The sequence below is a fragment of the Sebastes umbrosus genome, chromosome 20 (genome assembly GCF_015220745.1).
Source record: "Sebastes umbrosus isolate fSebUmb1 chromosome 20, fSebUmb1.pri, whole genome shotgun sequence".
In the NCBI taxonomy this organism is placed as follows: Eukaryota; Metazoa; Chordata; class Actinopteri; order Perciformes; family Sebastidae; genus Sebastes; species Sebastes umbrosus.
In genome coordinates, this window is record NC_051288.1 from 18,105,509 (window position 1) to 18,123,849 (window position 18,341).

At 38.3% G+C, this 18,341-nt stretch overlaps 2 protein-coding genes across 3 annotated transcripts; one reads left to right on the forward strand and one right to left on the reverse strand.

The window, feature by feature from the left end:
- Positions 1-364: 364 nt before the first annotated feature.
- lrit1b (leucine-rich repeat, immunoglobulin-like and transmembrane domains 1b) lies at positions 365-9,100 on the reverse strand. Of its 2 annotated transcripts, XM_037756109.1 has the most exons (5): positions 8,967-9,100; positions 3,622-3,881; positions 2,814-3,274; positions 2,191-2,496; positions 365-2,042 (listed from the first exon to the last, which is right to left on the reverse strand). In XM_037756109.1, exons 2-5 carry the CDS (start codon positions 3,741-3,743, stop codon positions 973-975), a joined length of 1,959 nt encoding a protein of 652 aa, XP_037612037.1. In that variant the 5' UTR covers positions 3,744-3,881; positions 8,967-9,100; the 3' UTR covers positions 365-972. The 2 variants fall into 2 exon arrangements, with proteins under 2 accessions (XP_037612037.1, XP_037612038.1); XM_037756110.1 differs by lacking the exon at positions 8,967-9,100 and having other exon boundaries at positions 3,622-4,203.
- On the forward strand, positions 8,018-14,671 carry rgrb (retinal G protein coupled receptor b). Its single transcript, XM_037756111.1, has 7 exons — positions 8,018-8,464; positions 10,197-10,353; positions 12,166-12,287; positions 12,681-12,834; positions 12,942-13,059; positions 13,782-13,895; positions 14,216-14,671. The coding sequence occupies exons 1-7, from the start codon at positions 8,389-8,391 to the stop codon at positions 14,354-14,356; spliced, it is 882 nt and encodes a 293-aa protein (XP_037612039.1). The 5' UTR covers positions 8,018-8,388; the 3' UTR covers positions 14,357-14,671.
- The last annotated feature ends 3,670 nt before the right edge of the window (positions 14,672-18,341 follow it).

Below are 18,341 nucleotides of genomic sequence, written 5' to 3' on the forward strand. Positions count from 1 at the left end.
TCAATGCATGTTAAGCTGGTATAACGTTTACCATCTTAGTTTAGCGTATTAACACGCTAACATTTGCTACTTAGCCATGAACACAAAAATGTAATTTATCTTCAGCTCACACTTCTACATCTACTATTTCAAGTCAGTTTCACAAAACATTATTAGTTTTAAATGTAACCTGGGTGAGATTATCTGTACGTTTACATCAGCATAAATTTTCAGTGAATTTACGATCTGCATAATACTTATGTTTACGTTCATTAAATGATACTTTGTAATGCACATAAGCTAATTTCTGCTTCAGTCGAGGTGAATATTGATCTAATCAAAAACCAATATTCTGAGGTGTAAGAAAAAAGCTTGAGAGCATATATCAATATAAAAAATATTTATTTTTATACAGTACATTCATACAGACACATTTCAGGTCACATATATCAATACATTATAAAATGTATGTAGGCTTACTGTATTTTAGTTTTTTTGACCAAACAGTAAACCTGGCACATTAACATCATACTGACATACAAAATAGATTAATAAATGCTGGTTCATCATTTCTCTACATACTTTATGTTTTCAATAAAGATTTTAACACAATGCGGAGGTTACATTTTGGAAAAAAAATTAAAAATGATTGGGTTTTAGAGGTTTTAGGGCAACATTTTCTTCTGCAAAACATCACCTTTAAAAGTGCATGAATTAAAAAAAAAATGATTTTTACATATTTACTGTACAACACATGTAAATATTGAAACCATGTCACTGTGTATATATTCCCTTTTTTGCCATCCACCAAATTAATTGTGTTTTTTATTCCCACAAGGCTGCAAAACAACATACATCCAATGCTGACTGAGCTATCAGTGTCCTCTTTCCTTAGTCTTTTGAGTCTTTGAGCACAGTGGTTTTAACTATTCACATCACAGGCCGGTAAAAAAACAAAGTGCGTCCTCTGGAGGTTGAGGCATTCGTTTGGTTTTAGCAGAAGTACTCGTTAGGTGGCACCTCAGTCCTGGCTGTGGCCTCTGAGTCGACACTGGACCTCGCTGAGAGCAACCTGTTGGATTCGTCAGGATTTAGCCTCGTCAGAAATTCGCTTTCCATCCCTTTAGTTTTGACCCCGGGGCCCAGGGTCTCAAACGTGACATACGAGTCCTGCATTTCCTTGGAGTTCCGCCCCAGCAGCTTTTGGCAGCGCTTCTTTAGCGCCCCGCAGCACACTATCAGTGTCAGGGGGACAGCAATCACGCAAGCCACTGTTATCACCACCACATTAATGAGCTTCTGAGTGCCACTAGCGCTGGCCGCCTCATCCGTTGAGAAGATTACACACTGCTCCTTTTTCGGGATCAGGCCTTTAACGCAAACACAAGCAATGTACTTTGTCTTTGGCACAAGGCCATCGATGGTGATCCGGTTCTTTCCGGCACCTACGTTGACCCGACGCATGTCTCTCTCACCAAATACAGCATATAGGACACTGAATTCTGTGATGTTTGTGGCTGTAGGGGCACGCCAGTTCAGAGAGACAGTATGGTCGGTGTCGCCGATCACCTTCACCGAACGCACCACCCTTTTCTCCGGAGCTTGCTGTAAGGATGAGGCATTGGCTGCCAGGTTACTCAGAGCACCCATCTCCACTGGTTTCTGGGGTTCTGACGCCTTGACTCGTCCATCAGAAGCACCGTCAGAGACGCTGTAGCTCTCAATCTCATACTTCCCAGTCACGCCTTTGCTATTGAAAGGTTCGATGATGGGCTGGGCAGCCGTGGTGGTTGGTGGAGGAACATATCTGGCAATAAGTTTCTCCTGGTATGCCGCTCTTCCAATGCCAGCAGGTTTCTTCCCTCTGGTTTTCTTGGAGACACCACCACCACCACCTGCTTCCTCTGACCGAAAGGAATCTGTGATCACCAAAGAGATGACGGCGTCTGCGGTGCCCACAAAGTTGGTTGCTTTGCACACATATTTCCCAGAATCTCGGTAGGCAACTGCAGGAACGCTCAGGATCGACCAAATGATGCCCTCCTTTGAAATCTCTTCCTGAACTGCAAAATAAAAAAGCAGACACCCACAGACTAGTTATACAGATTGGGACAAAAATATTAACGCCCATATTATTCTCATTGTCACTTTGACTTGGACAGAAATAGATACTGTTCTGACCAAATCAGGAATCGGTTCAGCGGAACTCACCAGTGCCGTTCATTTTCTTTCCATCAGCGCGACTCCAGGACAGCTCGGGGATGGGGACTCCAATTGTGCCACAGCGCAGCAGGACGTTGTTGCCCAGTGAGCTTCGTACACGAGCCACAGCCGTGTGCACCCGCGGGCCCTGGCACCTCTGCAGCTCCGCTTCAGTGAAAAGAACCCCTGACAAGCTCTCTGGATCAGCGCATCTCAGCCTGGTGTCGATGAGAGCCACGGATGATGATGGGGATTTCTGAAACTGGACCAGATCGTACAGCCGGCAGTCGCACATCCACGGGTTGTCATGGAGACCTGTAGAGGAAATGAAGCGTGAGGAAGGGTGTTCAACGAAAAGAAAAAACTCAGCATCCTCTTATGAATTACTGTAATGACCATCCAATACATTTTCCTGTAGACATCACGAACAAGACACTTTAAGACCAAATACGTGTGGCTGCGAGTTAAAATAAATAGAATTAGTGTGACAAATTGACACACAATAACTATAATTAGACTAAGCCCTAACTCAGCTTTAAATGCTTCTGGTGTCAAAGAAGTGCTCGCCATGCAAGGCAGCTTAAAAAGGAATATGTTCTAGTATCCCTAATATGTCACAGCTTGATCCTCACCGAGAATTAGTTTGGAGGAATCGGCGTCCTGGGATGGCTTTACACTCAGCCACATTGTGAGAACGTCCGCAGGAACGGTTGTCAGAGTGTTGCTGGATAAGTCCAGATAGGTGAGATTCTTTATGTTCACATTGGCATCGGCAGGGATGGCGGAGATCTTGTTGTTGTGTAAGTCGAGGAGCCTCAGGTTTGGCATGTCGGTAAGAGACTCCCAGGGAAAGGAAGTGAGGGAGTTGCCATCCAGCCGGAGCTCATCCAGGTTGTAAAGACCCCGGAAACTGTCAACATTCAGTGAATTCAATGAATTGAAAGACATCCATAGAAACTCCAGGTTGTTGAGGTAGTGGAAGTTGTCACTTGAAATCCGTGTGATTGCTGTCTTTTCAATGCGCAGCTTCGATGTGTCAATGGGGAAATTTGGAGGAACCACAGTGATCTCTGGATCATTGCAAAGTACACTCCTGCAAGAAAAAAAAATAACAAAAATGTGATCATTTATCATATGACAGACAATATTAAAAAAAATGATAGTGGATTTAATATCAAACGAAATGTACTTTCTCCCTCCATATTACAGAAAAACAATATAGTTGAGCATTTATTTGAGAAAAACATAGTAATCTATTGTTCGGTAACAAGCAAAGGAGATTAAAGGGCAACTCCAAGTTAATCCTCCACTACACAGAGTGACTGAACAGAAGAAAGCTGCAGTGAAAATCACCTTTGCACGCAAGAAAAAAATAAAACACATGTACTGAGAATAAAATTCAAACAACAATATTTAATTTAATAAATTGCCATAATTTACCTTGCTTTTGATCCATCGCTTAATTTGTGGAAGAAGCAGCTGCATTGTGCGGGACATGAACTGCTCAGCAAAGGAAGAAAAACTAAAGCCAAACAAAAAGCAGCGGTAAAATGACGACTCATTTTTTCTCCAGCGAGCTACTAAACGCTATGCAGCTAAACTACAACAAAAAAAAAAATTAGACACTACAGCTCTTTAACGAGGGATCGGATGCATCGTGGTGGTTTGCAGGCTCTCAGCTCCATACTGCTCCGACTGGTCTGAATCCTGAGATAAAAAGGATAGGCAGGGATTAGTGAAGGACTTGGGTTATTTTCATTCACACGATTAGGCTATTGCTTCCTGGAAGCTGATAGGCTGCATAGTTTTTACTTTCATTCTCAGGGAAATATTGTCCAATAGTTGATTGGATGGTTAATTATGTATGGCCACAACAAACTGTACAGCATCTAACATGTAGTTAACCGTCATGAATTTGAAATATTAAACCTTTTTTTCCCCACATAAAGATTTTTAAAATTAGGAATTTGTTCATTGACAGATATGATACACTATTTGTATATTTGTTTTTAATGCTTTTATTTATTTCTTTAATTTATTTTTAAATGTTTTTATTTATTTTTTAATTTGTCTCAATATTTACCTGTCAAGTTATATAATATACTGCCAAATATTGGAGTAAACACTGTAAGAGTGACGGGCCTCCTACCTCACATTTCAGACAATTTCTCTCCAAGAAATAGATTACAACTCTTGATATGAAAGCACAGGGATGTGCTACAGTTTAAGAACATATTCATAAATATATATTATTATATATATATATATATATTATATATATATTATATTGTTATAAGCCTGTTCTTAAATTATATTGTGTTTTTTTATGTAGTCTATCAAAAATGTTTAATATATTGGCAGACTGAAGTTTGAATGTTGGCTAGAAACTTGGCAACACATGACCACTAGATGGCACTGGAGAGTTAATAAAGGTATTTAGGGTATTGTGTTACTCACTCTATTGTTATTAGATCCAAACTTCAAACCACATACATGACAACACTGTAACAACATGCAGTTGATCACTGGGTTTGAATATCAAAAAAAGATCCTTTTTAAAACATCAAAGAATTGTGTGAGAATAATCTCCAATTCTAAGATGACTATTATACTATTATTATATTGTATTACAGTATGTAGTTATCATTTTCAGTAGTATTCTGCAGAACACGTTCATATTTCGTGTGTGACACACTGTGTGGATGACAGACATGTTGTCACAATCGCTGAGGGTTTTTCACAGGTGCAGAGGTTTAAAGACACAGCTGTCTGGCGGGATTTCAAATCCTTTAATCCAGTCATCTCTCTGTCTCTTATTAATACATCTTTGTTCTATTGTCCCAGGCAAAAAAAAACAAGGTATTTGCAAGAATAAATGTTCTCCTAATAAAGAATACCGCCTGTCAGTGTAAAATTATTTTACATATTTGGAGAAAGTGAAATATTGAATAAAATAAATCTGAAAAAAATGGAGACACAAAATGAAACTCCCAAAATGTGTATCTCTAATCTAAGAAATGTTCATTTGTAGAACACTTTGTATTATGCTAAACAAGGCTGTTTTTCATTCCTGCAGTTCTATACGTAGTATTCAGATCCTTAAGTAAAAGTAGAAATACTATAGTTTAAAAATATTCAAAAGTTCTACATTCAAAATATGAAGTACAGAAGTATATCAGCAAAATGCACTTAAAGTATCAAAAGTACTCATTATACCGAATTGCACTGGATATTACTACTTAAAGTAATTTGTTAATGTGTAGCCACTTGTATATACCCTATACACTACTAGTTGGTTTAATAGTAAAGCACAACACCTTTTATAGTCTCATCATGTGTAATAAAAAGCACAATATTTCCCTCTGAAATATAGAGAAGTAGAAGTGTAAGGTAAAGCATTACAATAAAATACTCAAGTAAAAGTACCTCAAAATTGTACTTAAGTACAGAACTTTAGCAAATGTGCTTTAATTACTTTCCGCCTCTGCATTTAGCTTTAACCTAACACACTTTTACAGGAATAGAAAACTTTTATTTCAGCTTTTCATCTTACTCCTGATCTTCAGAGTATGTCAGAACCAATTTCAACAGTGAAACCTTTGTTTCATTGCAAAACCAGCAGATTATGACGGTGTAATTAACTGTTAGCCAATGCATTAATGTGTAACGACTGCAGGGGGGCAAGCACTTTGGGAAAAGAATATTGCAGACAGGGTCAGTTACAGTTCTTTATTTGTGGTTGGCCTCCCTGTAATGATATTAATTAAGAAGTTAAATGAGATCCTGATTTCTTCCAAGTTAAGGCTTTAAGGTGCTGACTTTTATTTTTAAAGGATATAGCTTTTTGGTCCACTGTCCGCCAATATACAATACAGAAAGAGAGTAGAAACCTGTTGCAAGTTGTAGTTATTATCTCATTGCATAGTATACCTTTTGATAAAAAACTGACATTGGCATATGGATAAATCAGATATAGAGTTCATAACAAAGATTACAATATATACCGGTTGATGGTTCAGACTCTTATTTCCTCACACTCTACGCTGCAGTAGATTAGCAGATTGTTTTATTGAAACCTTTGCATTGTGAAGTAGCCACTCTGCTGCTTTATTTTTCTGCCTGGCCTCACACTGGCATTTTACAGGCCTCCTGTTGGGATTTGGGGCAGCATTGAAAACATTTTGATATACAAACCAGATGCTCCAAATTGTCTATTTTATCTGTATAAACACATTTGAGTCACTAAACTGAGTCACATTTGTCAGCAGACGCAGTGATGAGCATCAATACTGCAGCTTTTTGCTGAATGTGAGGAAGTCTGTAACTGGACGGGGCGCTGAGCTTTCACTCAGGACAATATGGGCAGTTTGGGAAAAGGGTATTATAAGTCTATTGGGACACATCATTACTTCATAGTTAATGAGTTTGTGGTAATCTGTGGGCAGATTAGTGGTGCAATCAGACTCGGCCCAAATGTTACATTTTTAAATGTTCAGCCTGCTGCCCTAGTTTTTTACGGTTATATTGGTCAACAGATAAATGAGTAAATGAATAAGGTCTTGATGCTTTCATAGACTTTTTAATTGACCTTTCACACTTAATGTGGTTAAGAGAGAACCACCAGAGTTTGAGTCCAAATTAAAAAAGAGATTCAGGTGTAGAGATCTGATAGTTGGGACTGAGTGGTGCAATATACTTTACATGCATGATTGATGATCCAAGAACTTGTTGGTTTGTTTTTAACAAGGAGAAATCTGTACCAGGATGTAATCCTGAAATTGCAGACCCTGAAGACAGTTGTAAAATGTCTTCCCTGACATAAAAACTCTTGATTTGCTTGAGCAAAATCCAGCGCTGCTGGAGCTTCTTGTACACAGAGCCACTATGCTTTTTTACTACACACCATACGACATATCACTGAGCTTTTATATTAGTATATATATATATATATACAGATAAATGGAGGCAATTTGAATAAAAGTGATTTTTCAATTTTACTGTGGAGGCATTCAGGAAAAAAAACATAATTCAAAGTCAAAATTGCAGACGATATGTCATGGATAAAGTCAAGAACAGACAGTCCAATAATAAAAAAATATGAATGGGTGGAAAGATGTGCGGCGCTTGAGTCGATAAATAAATGTTATATAATAAATAACCATTTATATAGCCCTAAATCACACATTTTTTTGAATTTTACAATCTGTAAATGGCCTTTATCCTCTGATTTGAATAAGAATAAACATCAGGAAGAGCAACAGAGGAGGGATGCTGCTTCCTCCAGGAGGGAGAGGCATGCAATACTGTATCGATACATGATAGTTGTGCGAAAATGTAAATCTGATTTATAATCCATGAGGGAAGTGTTTCAGGAGATTTCTAGACATGTGTAGCAATATCTTTACATCTCCCACATCCAGGTACTTACAGAAGACAGTTTACTCTTTAGCACTGTGACCATATTCTCCATTTGACCCGTTTTACAGTTTCTACTGTTAAAGTCTTGCTTAGTATGAATCCATGTTTATATCTGGTTAATCAACAGTGTAAAACTGTTGTTTGAATGGTAATTTACAAGAGAGGAAGAAGTTTTTCTCACTTAGCCCCTTCTCTTGTGTGCTGATTTATTGTTTACAGTTTGTTATAACTTTTATTTTCATTTAAATAATAGCAGTAGTGTTATTATTCTAATCACTGGCCTTTATTTATTAGAAAAAGATGTGTAATTTGAACCATATGTGTTGTATATTTAAGATTGTGATTTGCTTAGTGGGGGCTCCTGTAGTTCAGCCAAATAATGTTAAGAACATCATTTCCCATGTTTCCTTTTTTTTGTCCTTATCACCCAGAACAACAGTGAGTTGAGGGAAAAGTTCTTCTCAGGTTGCCATAAACTTTCTCACACTGACAGAAAACCCACAGTGGAGCTCTGAATCAACAAACTTTACCATCAAAGAGTTGCTCAGCAAACGCTCACACTTTTGGAGATCGTAAAGTTGCAGGAAAGTTTGAATGCAGTCTGCTCGTTAGGACATTCTTCAGGGGATTGCAAAAGAGGGTTTACTTAGATTAGCCTCTTTGTGCTTTTTCACGTGAAAGAGCCTTTATAAGGCGTCATTTGTGTTTGGAGACGGTGGTGCGCAACACAACGAGGAAAAGGACGCGTCTTCTTGTGCCAAAGTTTGATTTACTTTACGCGTTTTCACCATGGCAGCGTACACGTTACCGGAGGGGTTCGCAGAGTTTGATATGTTTACATTCGGCACAGCGCTTCTTGTTGGGGGTAAGTGGACCGAGCACACCGGAAGACATGTTTCTGCAAGGATTAAAGGGGCAGTTCACTCTGAAACCAGTTGCTTACATGATAAAAAGCATCCTCTGGAAATCACAACCATGCATTATTTTTCTTCTCATTGTGAAATTTAGCAGTTTTTGAGTTACAAGCTTAAATACAACTGTGCTGATAAAAGAAATTAAAGGGAATTTATCTCTTTTTTTTCTTTCTTTTTTTTTCTAAATATATATTATTACATAATATATAATATAATATTTGTTTTTTCACTTCCAGGCATGCTTGGCATCAAGGGTGCCCAAACTTTTCCCTTGGAGGGCCAAAACTGGCACTCAATTGAGGGCCACGGGCCAAAATTAAACACCCATTGTATTGTATTGTTAAGATGCAAAATGGTACTTAGATCCCAAGTTCCCAAGTTGTATCCTGCATTCAAAAAACTGCATGTTTTCCCCAAAACTGCATAGGATTATTATAAAGTGGGCACACTAACCTCAGACGCGACTGACTGTTCTCCCCAGGCAGTCGTCAGCAGGTGAAATCCTCTCTCCGTCACAGGCAGCCCGTCTTAGCGTAGGAGGAGTGGGCCCTAATGAGCAACACTCACGTAGGTTGAGAGCCATCCAAAGATCGTCTTGTTGACTCCTTAAATTAGAAAAATAGCTGCTTAGTATGTTTGGATGTTGACATTAGCATTTAACTCACCGCTGTGCCTGAGTACAGCCTCACAGAGCCATAAGCATGGCTGTAGACTCTAATTCTTGTTGCATTACAACAAGACATTACATCACAGGTCAATTCTTTGGTTTTTTGTTTGTATTATTTCTTTTTTAAACCTGTGTTTAAAATAAGCTGAAAGTAAGTGTATATTGAAACATTAAATTTGTAAAAAAAAAAGATAAGTAAAATAAAATAAAAAAAGACTCCACTAGTCAGCAGGGTTAGGTATTGGCAAGAATCTAGCTATATGATACGTATCATGATACAGGGGTAACGATTCATTATATTGCGATACTGTAAGTAAGGTGATATATTTTGATTTTTTTAAATTTAATTTAAGGAAAACTGTCATAGTATGAAGAACACACCAGAAATACACCATTTTAGAATAGGCAAAAATAACACATTTATGCTGCATGCAAAAAACTGCATGTGATTATCATAAAGTGGGCATGTCTGTAAAGGGCAGACTCGTGGGTACCCATAGAACCCATTTTCATTCACATATCTCAAGGTCAGAGGTCAAGGGACACCTTGACAAATGGCAATGCCAGTTTTTCCCCACCAAAATTTAGCCCAACTTTAGAGTGTTAGCCTCCTTCCTGACAAGCTAATATGACAGCATTGGTACTAATGGAGTCTTTAGGTTTTCTAGTTTCATATGATGCCACTATCTTCTAACCATAAACCCGAGCCTAGTACGGCCTCCAAAAGACAGTAAAGTCGGTTGGGTCTTTTAATAAAAAAAAAAAAAAGAATTTGCTAACATCTGGCGGGCCAAACCAAACCTGATGGCGGGCCAACTTTGGCCCGCGGGCCCCACTTTTGGCAGCCCTGGCTTACATGATAAAAGCATTTTCTGGACATCCCAACTATGCATTATTTTTCTTCTCATTGTGATGTGATATTTAGTAGTTTTTGAGTTACAAGCTTAAATACAACTGTGCTGATAACAGAAATTAAAGGAACATTTCTCTCCTTTTTTTTTTTTTTTTACTTCCAGGCATGCTTGGATTCTTCCTCAATGCCATCAGCATCGTGTCTTTCCTCACAGTGAAGGAGATGAGGACTCCCAGCAACTTCTTTGTGTTCAACCTCGCTGTGGCCGACATCTGTTTGAATATTAATGGACTCACAGCTGCATACTCAAGCTACCTCAGGTATCAAAAACAAGGCACACACTGAGGCTTTAAAAGATTATTTTCCCTCCACAGGCCCTTTTGTATCATGGTGAAGGTACTACATTCCTTTTGGCAATAAATAAAAGGCTTAGTATTTGATATTAGCCAAGGGGTAGCACAAACTAAATAAGCCTTTGGGTTTCATAATCCACAATCCACTTTATTCTGTGTGTAAAGTTCACATTTTTTTCAAGCAGATCTGTTGGGAGGTTACCTAACAGGATTTTAACTGAAATGCAGTAACAGTAAACCATTTCTACTCCACCCCTCTTTTTCATAGACCCGTTTTTGTCTTTTGTTAGGGGGGCACGAGGGATGTTCAGGGGTAAATAAATAGTCAACAGTAGATGTCACATAGAAGTGGTGTACATCATCTGAAGATTAATTTGAGATGCCGCTCAGACACTGTGTGTCAGGTTGTTCAAATCAGAAATCAGAAATAAAAAAAATAATTAATTAATTAATTCACATATTTACTAATTGAAAAATTGATAAAAATCAATAATCTCTCCAAAATACCACATTAAGACACTAAGACCTTGAGAAACACCATAGAAAAAGGTATGCTGTGATTTGGCATGAAAAACTTTTGACATTTGGAGATTTCTGCAAGTATTGCATTTTTCGGCGACTGGATGGTGAGCACTTTTGTTCTGGAAACTGCTCAGAAAGCCCCTTATTGTCAATCTACCTAGGGAAGCCATCAATCCTCTGAATGCCCTCACCACAGAAAATTTCATACAGTGAGGTCAAATTTTAAAAAATGGTCTCACTATCTGAAATGGCTACTTTGGGGACTAACATCATCTCACATGAATACAATTGGGCTCATTGGATCCACAAGCGTCTCAAATCACCATGCCAGTTTTTCCTCTCCAAAATGTAGCGTAACTTCGTAGCGTTGTTTAGCGTTCTTCATGCTAATGTAGCATGACATTGGTTGGTACCAATGGATTCCTTTGGTTTTCTAGTTTCATATGATACCAGTAGCTTCACTCTTAACTCTAAAACTGAGTCTGCTACAGCCTATGAAAAAGTAAAGTCTGCCCAGGGCGCCCTCAAGGAGTGGAAGAGGTTAAATATTTTTTCAATGTCCTATTTAAACCTCTTATATATTTTATTTAGCAGCTGACACCCAGGTTGGGAACCGCTAAAATTTTAAATTAAAAAATTTAGCAGTTCCCAACCTGGGCGTTGGCAGCTTATTATTTTTGAACCCCTTATTTCTCCCGTGGTCTGTGCATGGTGGATGTATTAAGCACACATTTATTTAGTAAAATGAAGCATGTAAGCACAATAAACTGAAATAATTAAGGCCTTAAAACTAGATTTTAACTGCATGCTGGTGCAAACAGTATCAATAAAAAAAATTGCATTTGGGCCCTGCTCATTTTAGCTCGCTTTAGTAATAAATGCAAGTGGTATGCAAGATGGTTAACAAGTACATTTTTCTGACTTTTTTTGGTGGCACACTGAAGTTGACTGAAACAATCCGAGAAGGGCACATCACTCATTGGTTTAACCACTCACAGCTCACATTCAATCTATGATGAGGGGCTGTCGGTAGGCATTGCTTGGCAACAAAGGTTGGGAACCAGTGAGTTAATCTGACTCAGCCGCGTAAAATCAAACTGTTATTTTGTGACCACCGTTTTTTCAAAACTGTAACCAACATGTTTTTACAGCCTGATATATAATAAGTATATAATAACACTGTTTATAACATTGTTTGGTATAGGCAACATTCCTCTGCATGCTGGAGTATGATTCAAGTTTTGTTGTCTTTTCTAGATATTGGCCGTTTGGTCAAGATGGATGTGCCTTTCACGGTTTCCAGGGCATGATAGCGGTCCTGGCGTCCATCAGTTTCATGGCTGCCATCTCTTGGGACAGATATCACCAGTACTGCACTAGTGAGTACAACATATCACCTGTACTGCAACAGTGTAATATAGAACTTAACCAAAGTAAACCCATCTCATTTACAGAATTACACAAACTAAATGTTAGGTAGTCTATTGAAGGTATTTGGAGAATAATTTGTCAAAACAAAATCAGATGCCTTGATACCATGATTCTATTTGAGATTTTGACACACACACACACACACACTTCATTGCATTTCTATAAATAGTGCATCAGAGGCAAACTGAGGATTCTTCACATATAGATTGGGTCGCACCTGCTTTTGTTTTTGTAGTACAAATAGCAGAAAACACACATCATTAGCTATATCTAAACAAATAAACAATTTGTCAAATGTCTACTCACATCCAAATGACCTTATGTATGTCTTCATTCTGCAGGACAGAAGCTCTTCTGGAGCACTACGATGACGATGTGCGGCATCATCTGGATTCTTTCCATCTTCTGGGCCGCTGTTCCGCTCATGGGATGGGGCGTCTATGACTTTGAGCCTATGAGGACTTGCTGCACGCTCGACTACACCAGAGGGGACAGGTAGAGTTGTATAAATATAGGAATGATACCAAATACTATCCATAACATTCTGACAAATATTTACCATATTACTTATCATTATTTTTCTATGCATCTCTTTTCAACAGGGACTACGTGACCTTCATGCTGACTCTGGTGCTGCTCTATCTGACGTTCCCGGCCTTAACCATGTGGTCATGTTACGGTGCTATCCACAAGCAGTTTAAGAAGATCCATCACCATAGGGTAATTGTGCAAAACCCATTTTAAAAGAACACTCTTTTTGTTTTGTTTTGATGTTAGATCAGATTTGGCAGAGAAAATGCACTTTTCTACTTAACCTGAACTTTTTTAGCTGTTCCTGTAGTACACAGTGTCCATTGTATTTGTTATATTTGGACACACATACACACAATGATGCCTCCTACATGTCACCAGCTACTGGAATTAAGTGTGCTCACTGACATCTACTAGTAAACTATAACAAAAAGCGCATGTTAGTAGCACACAATAAGCTCAGCTTAGCATAAAGCATGGAAATGGGGGAAAAACCTAGCCTGGCTCTGTCCACAGGTAGAAAAATACATCTACCAGCACCTATAAAGCTCACTATTTAACACATTATATCTAATTTGGTTAATCTGTGCACAAACAGTAAACAAGTCATGGTATTACGGAGAGTTACGTACAGTGGAGCTAATTATTGTCCGACTGCAGTGACCTCTTCCTGCTAGGTAGTTTACACTTAACGTCTGTACAATCTGTACGTTGGCCGTTTGTGGCAAATAAACACAGACTGCACAAACAGTCCAGCTGTCAGTGTAGCTTGTCAAGCTGTAACCGACAAAAGTGAAATGTTTTCTTCTCATTTCCAGCTGAATATTGTTCAAACTAAACCATCACCTTTGTAAATTCACTACATTTGCATGTTTAATATCTACAGTAACACAACAAACTTTGTTTTCCAGTTTAACACCAATGTGCCTCTGAGGGTAATGCTGATGTGCTGGGGCCCCTACGTCCTCATGTGCATCTACGCCTGCTTTGAGAACGTGAAGCTCGTATCTCCCAAGCTACGAATGGTGAGCACTTTCAATCTAACAGTTTGTGGGGAAATACAGTCAAAATGATGAAAAAGGAAGGAAGGAAGTCATCATATTGCTGACTTAGTTTAAAGGAGAATTCCGGTTTATTTAATCTGGCTAAGCTGTCGACTTGTTTACAACCTGTCTGATCATTTGACCACTCATGTTTCTTGCTGTTGGGACTTTGTTGTTGCGATGTCATAGGCAATTACTTTGTTTTCCTGATGACCGCGACTGCAAAAATGAGACCCAAGTTGTAATAAACTGTCCTTTAAATCAAGTACTTACAAGATGAAAATCCTCGTTTGTGCTCGCAGGTGCTTCCAGTTATTGCAAAGACAAATCCCATCTTCAACGCGCTCCTCTACTCGTTTGGAAATGAGTTCTACCGAGGCGGCGTTTGGAATTTCCTCACCGGGCAGAAGATCGTTGATCCGGTTATCAAGAAGGCATATTAAAAGGAAGCTCAATACGTTCTGGCAAAAAAATCCCAAACCATCATTTGCTCTTAAGATAGGTTCCTGTTGTAAACATCAATACGCCATTTAGACGTCTGTACAGTTTTTCACATGTGGACAGTAGCTGAAGCTCTGGGCGATCTCTACATTTGGTGCCTCATGCTGGATTTGTGTAAATCTACAAAATGTGTTGCATGTAATGTATCCACTTTCAAATTACTGCATTCTTTCTACAGCAATTTGCCATTAACCTGCACTGCTCCTCTGTCCGTTTTAGACCACTTACAATAAACACATTGTGTTGCTGCTCTTCTACTTTAAAGTGTGTTTTTTACCTGAATAATTGAGCGGCTGCAAGTACGTACATTTCTACAATTGACCAGCATCCCGAGATGCTCTCTCATGACACGGTTGTCATTTACTAAGCAGGTTAATCGATTGAGTTTTGGTTAGGACAGTTTGAAGTGACGTAACTTCTATATATGGTAAGAAAAGCAGTCACTGTGTTAAGACTGCATTATGCAATTTAATATAGGCAACACCTGAGGCAAAGTGAGTTTAAGCTCATTTCGAAGTAGCTGTTCCTTAAATGCATAAATTGATACATAAAGAGGTAGATAGTGTGGTAAATCTCATATTTTCTTACCTTGGAGCTACTCATATTTAAATGTTATGGTGTGTTCTAGTTCAGATTCCCCTAATTGAACGTATTTAGCAGTTTTTACACTTTTTTACATTGTGCTGAGGTGTGTAAAAAACAGATCACAGCTCTTTCTAGTGAGACAAATTGCACACTTTGCACATGAATAAAGATGGTAATGTACATAAACACACTGTTTACTGAAGGGACCAGCTATCAAACCTGGAAGGTTTAAATTAAGATCAATCTAATGAACGTATGCGGTTGAATGACATAAGAAGTTATACAGCTTTTATAACAAGTGTTACAGTGTCAGCAAGGTCACAGAGAAGTCTACAGCACTCTGATCTCTGAGCTGCTGAATGCATGCACTCCAGAAATAAGCCTCTGTCACACTAACTTCAGACGCAACTGACTGTTCTCGCCAGGCAGTCGTCAGCAGGTGAAATCCTCTCTCCGTCACAGGCAGCCCGTCTTAGCGTAGGAGGAGTGGGCCCTAATGAGCAACACTCACGTAGGTTGAAAGCCATCCAAAGATAGTCTTGTTGACTCCTTAAATTAGAAAAATAACACGTTTATTTCACACTTATCTAACCTTTTAATTGCAGTGTTATCAGCATGTAGCAGCCATGATATATTGTGTAATGAAGGCATCACCTAAAGTGATCAGTGCATAAATTAGGGGATTACAAAAAGGGATTGCACAGTATGAAGTGTGATCTTTTGGGATTTTTGGATTTAACAAAGATGGGGCAAAGTCCACCACTTTGGTCTAGATGGAAATATTTGAACAACAAGTGGGTGGATTGCCATGAAATTTAGGACATACATCCATAATCCCCAGAGGATGAATCATACTGACTTTGGTGATCTCCTGACTTTTCCTCTAGCACCACCATAAGGTTGACATTTGTGGGTTTGAGTGACATATCTCAAGAACTATTGGAAGGATTGCTATGTGGGGTAAATTGAATCATTTTTGACCTGTCAACTAGCATAAGATCAAAGTGTTAAATTTGTCCAATACTTAAGTTTATGACCAAATACCTGCTATACGAATGATACTTTGTGTTACTGCTAATTAGCAAATATTAGCACGCTAACAGGTTAAACTAAATATAGCAAACATTATAGCTGCTTAGTATGTTTGGATGTTGACATTAGCATTTAACTCACCGCTGTGCCTAAGTACAGCCTCACAGAGCCATAAGCATGGCTGTAGACTCTAAGTCTTGTTGCATTACAACAAGGCATTACATCACAGTTCAATTCTTTGGATTTTTGTTTGTATTATTTCTTTTTTAAACCTGTGTTTAAAATAAGCTGAAAGTAAGTGTAAATTGAAAAGTTAATTTGTAAAAAAAAGAAAATAAAAATAAAAAGACTCCACTAGTCAGCAGGGTTATGTATTGGCAGGAATCTGGCTATATGATACGTATCATGATACAGGGGTAACGATTCAATATATTGCGATACTGTAAGCAAGGTGATATATTTAGATTTTTTAAAATTGAATTTAAGGAAAACTGTCAGTATGAAGAACACACCAGAAATACACCATTTTAGAATAGGCAAAAATAACACATTTATGCTGCATGCAAAAAACTGCATGTGATTATCATAAAGTGGGCATGTCTGTAAAGGGGAGACTCGTGGGTACCCATAGAACCCATTTTCATTCACATATCTTGAGGTCAGAGGTCAAGGGACCCCTTTGAAAATGGCCATGCCAGTTCTTCCAAAAATTAGCCTAACTTTGGAGCGTGCTTGGAACCAATGAATTCCTTAGGTTTTCTAGTTTCATATGATGCCAGTAGCTCCAGCTTTAAAACTGAGCCCGCTACAATCTCTGATTTTTAAGAGATTAATTAAACATACAACATAATATCATTTTACTCATGTGTATGTAGTATCAATATTTTCTTACACCCCTACTAGTCAGAAGCTGACTCAGGTGTGCTGTTGTTATGCGACCAACTCTCTAGTGTCCTTGCAGCACACGAAACAAGCTCTTCTCATTAGCAGGTATTAAATGTCGGGCATAATCATGTACTTCCTCAAACACTACTGCTCCTCAGCCACCTGGGCTGAGCAGGGTGTTTCTCAGGAAAGACTGGGGAATCCAATAGATTAGCATCAAATTCTTGGGAACAGTCGTCCCATTGACTGACAGCTGATTACAAGACAAGTGGACTAGTCTAATTCGATCAGAGCTGTAGACAGAAGCAGCAGTAATAGCAACAAGCTCACAGGAGGAAAGGAGAACAACCTGTGACAGACAGCTAACGTCTCAGTGAGCTTTCTTACAACACATTGTGTAAGTGACTAAATCTGACTACAACCCTTTTCATTCGGTAGAGTCAGGATTACCATCCACGCACAAGGTGAGGTGAAGATGTTCCCGTCTGTGCTTGAATAGTAAACATGAGTGTGTTAAATCTGATGCTGGTCACGACAGCTGGTGTAAAAAAAATAAACATCTGTCACAAAAAACCTTACACAGCAAAAAACAGCAGACCCATCACACACGTGCACGCATGTGACATGTTCAGACAGATTTAGTTAATCAGAGTCAGATTTTGACCTTAAGAGCACCAGATAAACGGGGCTGTAGCTAGAAATTTAGAAATACTGAGGTCATGAGTTCACCTGGTGCAACCCTAACCCACTAAAAACTCTCAATCAAGTGGTACTATCCAAACAGCGCACTCTGTAGGGGTGATACAAACTTTTAAGCCTCTGCATCGTCTACTAATAAACACACACAAAAAAAAAACAACATTTGACCATTTGACCATTTTTCTTTCATATTTTATCCAACTCAACTGTCCAATCAAACAGTACATATATTTGATCTTCCAAGCCTTCTGCACACTGCAAGGAATATAACTCAGGTGTAGAAATATTATAAATTAAATTATAAATGATAGTACAATAATAAAAAAAATGATAAAACCCTTAATTGTTTTTGACAAATATATTCACATTTAAAATATTTAAACAAGCCTTAAAAAATCCCCCAAAACCCCCTAAATTCCGAGAAACAATATTGAGGACATGACCTCATTAATGATAGCTATGGACCTCAAGATCTATGATAAAAGAATTATTATTTAAATTTCCAAAACAGTACAAAATAACATTAAAAAATGCTGTCAGTGCAGCTTACCTTTCCCATTTTGAAACTCTTAAAGCTATAGATTTTGTGTTTCTACAAAAATCTATTTTAAAAAGGAGGATTATGGTTTAAGAGCACTTTATTTTATGCCGACTGATGACCTGTATAAATGCTTAAGAGCCGCTGCTGAGTTACAATTTGGGAAATGAATAAATAATCAGAACATA

Bases quoted from the DNA above. Each gene is read 5' to 3' on its own strand.
- lrit1b (XM_037756109.1), bottom strand. From the start codon at position 3,743: ATGAGTCGTCATTTTACCGCTGCTTTTTGTTTGGCTTTAGTTTTTCTT. The intron at 3,275-3,621 runs GTAAATTATGGC...TTTTTCTTGCAG, and splicing joins AGCGATGGATCAAAAGCAAG to GAGTGTACTTTGCAATGATC. The intron at 2,497-2,813 runs GTGAGGATCAAG...TTTCCTCTACAG, and splicing joins TTCCTCCAAACTAATTCTCG to GTCTCCATGACAACCCGTGG.
- rgrb (XM_037756111.1), top strand. From the start codon at position 8,389: ATGGCAGCGTACACGTTACCGGAGGGGTTCGCAGAGTTTGATATGTTT. The intron at 12,288-12,680 runs GTGAGTACAACA...TTCATTCTGCAG, and splicing joins ATATCACCAGTACTGCACTA to GACAGAAGCTCTTCTGGAGC. The intron at 13,060-13,781 runs GTAATTGTGCAA...TTTGTTTTCCAG, and splicing joins AGAAGATCCATCACCATAGG to TTTAACACCAATGTGCCTCT.